The sequence below is a fragment of the Mya arenaria genome, chromosome 12 (genome assembly GCF_026914265.1).
Source record: "Mya arenaria isolate MELC-2E11 chromosome 12, ASM2691426v1".
Classification (NCBI taxonomy): domain Eukaryota; kingdom Metazoa; phylum Mollusca; class Bivalvia; order Myida; family Myidae; genus Mya; species Mya arenaria.
The window spans coordinates 42849769-42862560 of NC_069133.1; the positions used below are offsets into that span (position 1 = coordinate 42849769).

Below are 12792 nucleotides of genomic sequence, written 5' to 3' on the forward strand. Positions count from 1 at the left end.
CGGCTAAGTAACTCGTTGAAACGACTTTTTAACTCGTCAAAACGGTTCAGTAACTCGTTGAAACGACTTTGTAACTCGTCAAAACGGCTCAGTAACTCGTTGAAACGACTTTGTTACTCGTCAAAACGACTCAGTAACTCGTTGAAACGATAAAAGTATCCCGTTTAAACGCATTTCGTATCTCGATGGTACGATGTAGTATCTTGTAAAAACGACTAACATGTGACGTTAAATCGGGAGCAGTACTTTTCAACCCCAAGACTTTTCAACCCATTCTCAAAACGAAGACTATTCAACCCTTAGACTCTTCAACCCCTATTTTAAAGACTTTTCAACCCCTACCTGTATGGACTTTTCAACCCCTAAATCAAAGACTTTTCAACCCCTAGTTGAAATGTTTTAATAGCCATATTGAAGACTTTTCAACCCCTATATCAAAGACTTTTCAACCCCTATTATTTTTTGTCAGCCAGGTGTTTACTTGTTCATTGTTTTTTGCAAGAAACTTAACAAATTGTTATTAAAATACAATTAAAGATTTGTTTGTCTTACTTGTTACACTTTTTTCCAAAGTATTGGATGAATTTACACAAAGGCTTTGCATTGATTTACTAATCACTTGATGACAGCAAATGATACCTTTGATTAAATATATGAGGTTTTTTTTTTATTATTAAATTTGAATAACTATAATATATATTTCTCAAGATGTGCTCTAGCTGGCATCTAGCCATTAGTTGCAATACCTCACATGATGATGTGCGTATGTATTCAATAGAGTAAAGGTTAACAGTTAATGGTTAGTGTTTTTCAATATGCTATAATATTCGGTACATTAACAATGGTACAGTAAAGTAAGATTGTGATGCCTGGTTACCCCGAACAATTGTTGTATTATTCTAAAGGGTATTACATATTTGAACGAATTCAAATATATTATTGACAAAGTTAAGACTATTCTTTTGTTCTTTAAATAACAAATTTGAATAATTGCAAAAGAAAATAAATGCAAAGAAGGTTTTACGAAGCAATCTCCTTAGTTTGCTTGTTAAAACGCCCTTAAAAACCTCAACTTGAACATTTATAAAACTTTCATTGCTTTTAAAAAAAGGTCAACAGTCGAAACATTTTGTTGTAGTACCATATTGCTATTTCAGTACAGTTTGATTTTAGTTTTTGATAATGTAATCAATAATGTATTATCTAAAAATTCTGAGATTTGGGAGTATAAATAAGTAAAATACATTTTATTTTTTTTTTTTAAATCCGGAAAATCATACACAAATTTTTTCAAGCTGCTCATAGTTTGGAATGTTGGCAATCAGGGTATTACAACCTTAAGTGAATGTCACTTTCAAGTTACTATAACCTAAATTAAAGGTGTTATGAAGCCCCTTAATCCCTTAGGAATTTATGACCATGTCACACATGTTGCCCATAAATGGATGTGTAAATTCTTTAATTGCATTTATTAAAAGACAATACAATGCTTATAGCATTTTCATTTACATGTATACCACATTATAATAGAATGTCCTGATTTTTTGAATCTGAGAAAAAAAACATTAATAAAATCTTATATTACACTTATGTAACATTTTATCAACACATTTTAAAAGCATTTAGCACTTAGTGATAAAAAATGTTTATTCTCTTCCTGAGATTGTTGATAATTGGCATACTGTTGTTTATTCACTGTTTAAAAATGTTTCATCTAATGGCTTGACATATTAAATTATAATTCTATGTTATTCTATTTGTAATTTGATAGCATTTTATCACACATTTCTAACAACTTTGAACTCAATGTATACTTTTGTATTTCTAAAACTTTGTCTGCAAAATCTAGATATTTAGAAATATTATTCTTAATATATTCTTGATTTTTAAAAGAAATTTCAAAATAAATTGTTTACTGTTGTACAGTAGTTATTTTCTAAAAAAAGGTGAAAAATTAAGGGGTTGAAAAGTCTTCGTTTATTACGGGTTGAAAAGTATTTGTTTTAAGGGGGGGAGGGGGGGTTGAAAAGTCTTAACACTTTTGGTGGTTGAAATGACAAAGGGGTTGAAAAGTCTTTGATTTAACAAATGACAAAGGGGTTGAAAAGTCTTGGGGTTGAAAAGTCTGAAAGCCGTTAAATCGGCTTACGTATCTCGTTAAACCGACATAATGTCAAATCAGAATTAAATATTTAAAATCGAACGTACCTTAGATCAGGTTGTGTAAACATATTTATACTCGCAATCGGACAAGGTCCATTCGGCGAATGATCCGAAAATATTGGTAGTCATTTGAGGTTTTTGGAGCAAAGTGCACGGACAGAACGTAGCCCTGGTTAGAGCGTTCCTGTTTTTTCAACGTGCACCAGTGTATAGCACTGTCACACGGGACCCTCATTTGAATCCCGGAAGAGATTTAGTATTTTTTATTGGTTTGGCGGGAAATCGAACCTGCGACCCCTGGATTGTCAGTCGAGTGTCTTACCACTAGACCACGGATCCGCCACAAAAAAAGACAATTAGCGAGGCATTTTTTTCGCAGAATAATGAAAAAAGTAGCGGTCTACATAATATAACCGCAGGTGAGTATAAAAATACATTTTTCCGCATAGCATCGTTCCTTTCGAAACATGTCTTTATAACGGGAGAATATCCAAAATCCTTTGAAAATATAGAGGAATTACACATATTTACATCCTTTCGAAAATAAACTCACAGATGTTATTAAATAGACTTACAAATTTGAGCAGTAGAAATGAAAAGCTTTAGAAAATCAATTTGTTTTCAAAAAGGAAAGTGATAGTGTTGTTTTATCGATTATGAAAAATGTTTCGATAAAATCACTAGACCACATCTACTCTACAAATTTTGACCGAAAATATAAGAAAGCGGTTTGTAAAAGCCAAACAAGCAATTTATAGTTCTGTCAAAGCATGGCATGTGTACGATATAAAACAAACCCGTCTCCATTCTTTACGTCAACTATTGGTGTGAAACAGGGAGACCCCAGTTCATGCCTGTTTTTTTTTTCATTTATCGTGAATGATGTATCATCAAATTTTAATCATAATGTAGACGGTATTTGAAGTATCAACATACTTACTTTTATTTGCTGACGACGCGGTCATTTTTGCCCCGACACCCTTAGCGTTACAAACGATGCTTAATTATCTACACGTATAAAATGTCTCTTGAGATTTGAGTGTAAAAATAGAATTTCACCTTGATATAATACAAACAAATAAATTAAGAATAGCAGCTACACAATTTTGGGTTTCCTGTAACGATTTATATTGAAACGGAAAGGCATCATAATATACGCAGAGCAGATAGAATTTGTACTTATTGCAACATGAATGTCATTGAAAATGAATATCATTTCCTTCTAGTTTGTCGCAATTATAATAATTTAAGGAAAACATACGTTAAACCTTCTGTTTGCCATTGGCATACAAAACAAATGTTAATAACTTTGTTGTCATCAGATTTTAGAAAGGAAATTACGACATATTAGTATATTTAAACACTATGTATCTATATAAGATCATGAACATTAGATAGTGATAACTAAATACCACTTTTATTATTATGTTTGAAATAATGCAATATCTCTCTATTGACCATGTCTTTGCTCTTCTCGACAATGTGATATATAATTTATGTTGGCTATGAATATTGTAACCGTTAAATGCTAAACAAATGTTATGTTATGTTATATTTATAGCATTGTCACACGGGACCCCAATTTAACGTCCCTCCCGGAAGCCAATCTTCATCCATATTTATGCGAGGTTATCAGGCGATTCTGATAGGCCATTTATGTGGTTTTAATTTTATGCTAATACGTATGGCGAGTATACTTACGGAGGAGACGGAAGTTGCATATTTCCACGTTCAACGATTTTTAAAATATGCGCATCTTGACTGAACCGCAAATATCGTGCATTTCAATTGATACATTGTAAGTTTTATTACCGACGTCTCATAAATCAAAGTTTCCTTTGATACCATAGGTATAATGGTACATTCATAACTGTTGAAATAATTAATATTCTGATGAGTGCAGCCAGGATTGACACGTGTGCTAGTAGACGTTTGCTATTACGGCGATTTGATAGCCGTATATCTATATGCATAGGCCGAATAAAAACAATGTACCAATGCGTTCTTTTTTTCAAAATTGTTTTTTATAGTTTTCAAAAAGAATATAGGCATTTTTTCTGAATTAAACATATAGTGCTTATCACTTTAAGGATGACGTGGATCAAATGCCACGAATTTTTATGATTAATTTTAAAGATGTACGACTAATTTTTGTTTCTTGGCCTTAAACGGAATATAATGACACTACACGATTGGGAACAATCGGCATGCAACCATTTTAGCCTTACTCATTGAAATGTGCATTTCCCGCACCGCAGAATAAATTAAAAGCAAACAGAGAACAATGTTCATCATTTGTCAAGTATTTGATGGGCTTCTTGTATTCAATATATACGGAAACGTGAATGAATTACGTTCCTTTGTATCTTAATATAATTCAAGTTCAATGGTAATCAGTTTAATGTCTTATGCCTATTGTTGTAGGTAATAGTTGTGGGTTACGCATAATTGTCTGAAAACTACGTTAACGTCATGTTACCGTAAATTGTCGCCGTGACGCCACTTTGTTGAATATAGAGACTATTAGGGAAGTGTCATGGATGGAGAACGTCAAACGGGTGAGTCGATAAAAATTTAAAAACAAATACACGGCACCATATTGGATCGATTTGTATGCAAGTGAAAAGATAATTAAGGAATGTTTAGGAGAAATTTGTAAAGTAAGACCCCACGGTAGTTGAACTTAACCTAGTACAAATAGTAAAAATATCCTTAGCCAATATCGGGTTACATTTATTTAATTGTTAGCTAGCAATACACTAGCGAGATGAAACCAATGTTCATATATCCTAGAGTATATGGGTTTATCAGTCAATGTTATGAAACTAGCTAGTTGTATTAAAAATTCACCAATTTACATGATCTTACAGGCACTGTTTTGGGCCACCCAAAAAATGTCTCCGAGTTTTTTTGCCCGTGAACAGAATTTAAAAAAAAAAAAATCACGCTTGTCGCGTCTTCAGCCTTTCAGCGCTTCTAGCGCTTTTATTGTTACGTGTGTGAAGTAAGCATCGCATGCCATGACTGATACAGTCCAAGTGTAGAAAGTTCTGTTCTGAATATATTGTTTTTAAGTGTATATTTGGTCAGCTTGTCAATGGTATTGCTGTTATTTTGTCCATTACATCTGAACGTCACAATGTTTTATAAGGACACCAATAACAAGTTCACCCTAACATAACATAATAGTGCTTACTGTTACCGCTATATTTTTTGTTTCTTAATTGCATTTTAATTTAATAATCGATGAAAATGTGGAAAAAGAAATCGTACATGTTATACTCGTGTTCGTTGAAACGAGCTTATTGACCATAGGCAAATATGCCATGTTGTTACATAGACCTGCCCTTAAAGCTGCACTCTCACAGATTTACCATTTTAACAACTTTTTTTATTTTTTGTCAAGGAAAGAGCAAGTTTTTGCGTGAATATCTGCAAATCAATAATAAAAGATTGCTGACAAAAGATCATATCACAGATTTTCATATTTCCGCTCGAAAATTAATGTTCTATGGCCTAAACCGTTACTAACGGTTTAAGAAGAATGGATAAAACATCAATTTTTGAACTTAAATATAAATTTGTCAGCAGTCTTATATAAAAAAAAGTTGTCAAAACGTTTAATCTGTGAGAGTGCAGCTCTAAGTAATGGCACTGGTGAGTAACTGTTCGATTACAATGCAGCTTAGGTTCATATGGCCCCTTTTCTCGTTCACATCTCGTTTTTAGATCACCACAACTAGAAATAGTACTTTTTTATTTTGTCAAAAGATCATAAACAATGAATCAAACGTTTGAACTATTTAATTTGTAATAGCACCATCGCACAAAGGGGATGATAACTAAGTAGTTGATCCATCTACGATCCACTTTTGGCCACTTTCACTCACTTCTCTGTTGACTATCGTCATTTGTCTGATAGTGAATTGGTTACTTTCACATTGAATGGGAAACCTCAAAAAGGGTCAATAGTAAAACTAAAAAAAATAGCTGTAATTGCACAATACATTTAAAAAAGACACTTATTATTATCAAATTATTTTTTGACTGATGGGAATCTGGTTATACGGTGCAAACTTGACGCAAATGTTTTTTATGCTCCTCGAATCACCGCGCTCACCGTCCATTTGTCACATCGTTGGCCGGAGAAGTACTTTAAAACTGCTACTGGGATTTCAATGGATTTGAACATAGAGAGAAACCAGAATGAACAAGTGCATTGAGCAAGAACCATTATCATAGCTTCAGTCATAGCTGATTCATCTGCCCCTATGACTCTTTCAGTATCAAATAATTAAAAAGGAAGCTGCCTGTTCGGACCATAACTCAATAAGAACTGAATGGATAAAAAATTAATCTTGAAATATAAATATATGGCAATGAGAGGTAGTGTAGTACGCAATCCTCTCTTCCACATATTACTAAAATGTGTCCCCTTTATTGTTGTTTAAAGAACAAATTGTCCGGATCATAACTCCAAATGTCTTTCAGGTATTGACTTCAAAACTCATATACAAATACATCTTGGAGTACATTCATAGGAACCATAACACTGTCTGTTTGTTAAAGAGTTAATCCTTTGTTGTAAGTATAAATTCTTGTTATTTATCTACAGCATAACCTTATGACATTCCCTGTTTTTATATTACAAGTTTTAGACTCTTTTATAGTTTTTCGGGCGAGAAATAAAGTACCTTTTCGGGAAGCATACAACGTTTGCCTTGTTCTATTCTCCTGTACTGTTTTCGGTAGGGGATATGGCAGTCTGTGACTGGTTCTTGTCCAGTTTGCACTTCTCTCCCAAATTGTTTTTGTCTGCTCTTTCATTCCACAAATGATATTAACAAATTCAAACTCATTTGACAGTAATCCTCTCAACAACGAACAAAACTGTTGACGGTCGTGATTCTGTCACACATTTGCATGTGCATATGATAACGGGTAGTAGAAAAGATGTGCCATTCCGTGACGCATACATCGTTTCAAAGTAGCCTTGTGTATTCTATTATCAAATAAGAAAACTCTGTCGTCCTGGGGGACAATTATGAACCAAAAAACTGTGGGGTACTGGGGGACAATTATCAACCAAAAGCCATGGTCAACAATACAAAGACGTGGTCAACAATACATTTTTGTTTTGTTTTTTGATTTATGAAATAAGGAAACTGTGTCGTACTGGGGTAAATTATCAATTTAAAGCCATTGTTAGCAATACCTTTTTGTAAGTATTTGTTGGTTGTTGTTTTTATCAAATAAGAAAACTGTGTGGTACTGGGGGACAATTATCAACCAAAAGCCATGGTCAACAATACAAAGCCGTGGTCAACAATACTTTTTTGTTTTGTTTTTTTGTTTTTTGTTATGAAATAAGGAAACTGTGTCGTACTGGGGTAAAATTATCAATTAAAAGCCATGCTTAGCAATAACCTTTTTGTAAGTCCAATCATTGTTTGTTATTTTTTATCAAATAAGAAAACTGTGTATATAGAGTTTGTACTAGTTTAATGGTACATAAATGATACGGATGACAAATACGCAAACAATTGGTTGTTACCAAAGATAAGCAGTTCATGCGCGTTGTCAAACCAATTATGGTCAAACGAAAACAGCTAGAGTTAACTTATAGATTGGTAAACGGGCAACCACGGCATTCATCCCCCTCTCCCCTGTGAGAAAATATTTGAAAATAAATATGCATATAATAAACGGGTTTTTTTAATAAAAAAAGTAACTTTAAATACTTTTCGACTCCATAAAGGACCAAAGGAAATAATAATAATATCTACCTGATTTCCAAAGTGTAAATATTTCAAACATTTTAAATAAGTTTAAAGAACAGGACCTTCCGGCTAAATTAACTTTCCGTTAGCCAAAATATTTTTAATAACGGTCTATGCATTTCTTTCCAATCTATTAATTCCGTGTAATGTTTATGTGGTTCAACGTAAAGTTATGAAAGTCTCAATTAAAGTGAGCATGGAAATGTGCAAGTCGCATTAAAGCCGCAATTGTCATTATCACATAGGCGTTTTGGCAGGTGTATGTTTATAGGGAATGAATTAACTATCATGTCGACAAATGTTTAAACAAAGTTTCATGAAGATCGAATAACAGCTGTTGTATTTTACAACACGGAAAAGAAATATCTAACCCAAAATTGTTAACGACACTGGAAGTTTGCACTTCTTTTCCAAATTGTTTTTGTCTGCTCTGTGTCCGCAAATAAAATGAATGATTTCAAAAGCATTGGACTCAAATCCTTTCAACATTGAACTAAAGTTCTGGTTATCGTGCTTCTCCCCTCAACCAACTTCTTTGCCGTATGTAAAACTGGTATTATACAAAACAATCAGAGATAAAAGTAATCCATTTCTGGAAGCATACGTCGTTTCAAACGAGCTTGTTTTTTTCTATCATCAAACAGGAAAACCGTGGCGTGCTGACGGACATTTATGAACCAAACGCCATGGTCAGCAATACGTATTTCTGTAAGTACTTTATTGTTGATTTTCTTGTAAAATATGTTTCACCAGCTTTAAACCGTATAAACATTCATTTTTTGTGAATGGAAAGTCACATATTTATAATATGATTCTGTCATTTTAACTCAATAACTAAAAGAACTTTTGTGTAGATTTACAAAAAAAAAAAACGTTTTCTTTTTTACATGTACATGAATGGTTTCACATGATAGCTTAAATAAACTAGAAACCAGATTGTCAAATTGGCCATCGAAGCACTGCCTTAAGCAACTCTAAATGTAGTCAAACTGGCCCCAGAATTACAAAATACACAGACCAAATCTGAATCTCACCTCAATATACCACATTAAAGCAAACTTCAGTATGATTCAAAATATTGCATGTTTTATACTTCTTGAAAATGTATTTTCTCATAAAATGTGTTGATAAAAAGATTTTGTCAATATTTGAAAGATCACTTATTCTAGAGCAAAAAATATACTTCAGAAATTGTGAAAAAACGACAATGATTTTTTATTGAGTGGCGGGGGGGGGGGGGGGCAGTAGAATATTTTTCCCTTGGAATCTTGACAAAAGTCGTTAATCAATATATTATATGATGCGCATTGAAAAGGTGTAAAAACATAAATGCTTTTTGATAACTTTTGATCTTATGTGCAAAAAATGAATTTAGTCGTATATTGAGATTTGACTTAAGTATGTTCGTGATTTTAGGACTCGTGAATTATTTGCTTACCTTCTTTTTGCGAACACAATGTTTGTGGACTACTTGCATCACATACTTGTTGTGACCCCTAAAGGGTGTGGACTAGTTTCGCCACGTACTTCTGTGACCCCTAAAGTTTGTGGACTCATTGTGTCACCTTTTCCCATACTGTTCATGATTCTTAAATTAAAATGCAACGGTCTATACGATATAACACTACTACCGCCCATGGTATCATTTGAAAATAAAACACATATTCGGCTGAATAAATAGTAGTTCAGTCTCAAATGAAGGAAAACTCGTCACGTTACGACAATATTTGTTTTCTTCATTTTTTAAAAACATGTAAGAAATATACGTATATATATGGCATCAGATTGTTTATTATGTTGATGTTTTGGTAAAAATAAACAGTCGGTATTTTACCCCTTATAAGTGTTTTCTTAGTCAATTAATAGGACTGTATAATATCAATTTGTAATAAATGCGACTAATGAAAATAATCTTTTGTTACCAGAAATTATCTCCCAATAGTTGTAGCCCGGAATTATAGCTATTCTGTTTTTTCCGACCTAATCCTCCGGTACAAACAAAATTAAACCGTTGTAATATACGCACGTTACTTAGGAAACAACAGAGTCATTGGACTGTTACATGAATTTCAATAGCTCAAACTTCGCCTTTTATTTGTGCCGGCATGGGAAAACCCTGTTATGTTAATTCCGGGCTATATGTATTAGGCTTTTTTATGCTGCAAAGGCAAATTATTTACGAGCAGTATAATTAATAGATTGACACAGTTTGTAGAAAGTTATTGTTTATTGATTGTTAATCAAGCCGGGCTCCGGAACCACTATTCAACTATTGACAATTTATGCCATGCATATATTGTTAGTGGAATACTTTCAATTTTATTAGAATAAACAATTTGTGACTTTGTTGATTTCCTAAAAGCTTTCGACTCTGTGTGATGAATAGGTTTCTGGTCAAAACTTGAAATGAGAACAAATTCGGGAATTTCTTGAACGTTATCAAGAATATGTATTGTTCCGTTAAGGTCATGAGTATCATTAAATGGTAATTATTCGAATTTCTTTGCACATAATAGAGGACTTCGTCATGGAGAAAACTCATCTGCTTTATTGTTTCACTCCACCGCAATAACTTCGAACATAATATAGTTATAATATAGTTATTTTTATTTTTGATATAATGTGGTACTCGTACCACCGTGGATGATGGAATACTTGTGCAGAGAGTACAAAGCACTTTAAAACTCTGTAATAATTCATTGTTTCTCTATTTATTGATAAATATATCATTGTTCGATATGCACAAGTCGAATAGGTATAACACAGAGCATAATCACAACCTATAAATACAAAGATTAAAATGTTCACAAATATATAAGACAACAAATTAGTTAGCACAATACTGTTAGTTTAGATTTAATAAAAACTCAATGTACCCTTTACATCATTTCGAACAAGCATTACACGACTATACCCCCAGCAGAGCTATTGAAAATTTTCTTTTTACGTTTGTAAGCGGACAGTGCACGATCATTTCGAGTAATCCCACTAGCCGATATATTGTATTTACAGAGGCCATGATAAAAATCTAATGATTATCTTTCGGAAATACATTTCTATTCATCTATTTATAAATCTGTATTTATTTATTTTTATATTTATGCATTTATTTGCTCATTAATATATGCAATACACTTATCGTCGTATAAGTCAGATACAGTTACTCGTTTTTTCTTTAAAAGTGTCCTCTTACAGACGTAAGAAACCGTTTCGCTTGAACGAACACCAATTTTGTTCCAGGCTGTTCTTTACTTATTCTCTATATTAATTGTTAACATACACACTAAAAGTAATGTTAAAGACTACATTTCTTTACAGTTATGCTCAGAGAATACAGCGTACAATTTATTTATTGAAGATTAAAGAGCTTCTACTTTAAATAACTTCTAAATGTTTTGTTCTAACGATTCGATATCTTATTTGCAAAGCAAGACTTTGATTGAAATAAATCGGAACAATGGAACTTTGCTAAAGTATAACGAGTCGTAAACTGCTACATATTAAAATCAAACATGCACAATTCAGAAGAGGAGATCAAGCTATTGTTAGTTTTGCTCATTCAAATTGTATTACGAGTATAAGAATACAACCTACATTTACAGCTAAGGCCTAAAAAAAATTTTTGGTTAGGGTTACATCCTTTTCAAAAATAGGTAGGGTAGGTAGGCTTTTTTTATTTATTAGGCTTTATATAAGAAAATCATTTTCATAATTGTAGAATGGTGTTAAAGCTATCTTCTGTATAAGCATTTAAGGTTTAAACTTCATATTGAAAGGCACTTTAAAAAAAATTTTTTTTTTTTTTTTTTAGTTTTTCATTTTTTTTTTTTCAAACTGACTATAAAAACGGCAGGGTCGGCACCTTTTCCGTAGGTAGGGTCGGGTAACCCGAACCAAATGTATTTTTTTTAGGCCCAATGAAACTTCAGATAGGCAGCTATTAAGTACTAGACTATATTATGAATTTCAACTTTCGCGGGTGTTTAAAGGTCCGCCTACTGCCACTCATCCGATACACACTCATTGCGTCAGTTTTTGCGTTGACAATGTGTCAGCCAGTGAGGTTGTATTCTAAGTGAGTTAGATTACCTGAATTAAATCTTTGCTATACGCTCACTCCGCCCATTCTTAATCATTAATATTTTAATTCTAACTATAACTTTAAAAGGAAATATTTTACTTTCGAAAATGAAAAACTTAAAACCTGACAGACTAACAAAAGCCATGTTCGAACATTTTGAAACAACATGGATAAAACACATTGATATGTAGAACATTCAAAATTGCACCCGAGATAATTTATTAGTTTCAAACATAAATGAAAATCCTCAATATTTACTTTTTACATCATATGCCCACACGATAAATGCAAGACAAAACACATTCACCGGAAGTGACGTCATCCTGTAATATAACGTAAACTGGGGAAATAAGGTCATCCGTTTTTGGTTGGGTAGACGGTCAAGCGGGTGGTCCGCGGAACACCGGAAGCGAGTAGCAGCAGATCCTTTTCTCGGTGGTATGCAACCAGATCCCGGACACTCGTGAACCCCTAAAAAAGACATCAATGTGACATGTTGTTTTCAAGTATACAGCCGTTGACCATAAATACTTCCACTACATAATTTGTCCCATTGCGGTCGACTATTTCAAACAGTGAAATAAAAGTTTGATATTTTACACGTTTTTAAAACTTTATGTCGCTTTCAATTCCATTTTGGAACGTTTTTCTAAATAACTACAACTTTTTATATCATTTTAAAGAATAAACTAAACAGTGTAAGATCGCAATATGTTTCACCTCATGAACATCATAAGTAAGTACATGTATTTAAGTCATGGCTACACC

The 12792-nt window shown here is 32.9% G+C and overlaps 1 protein-coding gene across 5 annotated transcripts in view; it reads right to left on the reverse strand.

Annotated features, from left to right (window-relative positions):
• Positions 1 to 10638: 10638 nt before the first annotated feature.
• The window catches only part of LOC128211293 (uncharacterized), a 36869-nt gene continuing 34715 nt past the window's right edge, over positions 10639 to 12792 (reverse strand). For all 5 annotated transcript variants that reach the window (XM_052915949.1, XM_052915945.1, XM_052915948.1 and 2 more), the window contains one exon: positions 10639 to 12495. In XM_052915949.1, coding sequence (XP_052771909.1) covers positions 12379 to 12495 — 117 coding nt within the window. In that variant the 3' untranslated portion in view covers positions 10639 to 12378. The remainder of the gene's footprint in view (positions 12496 to 12792) is intronic.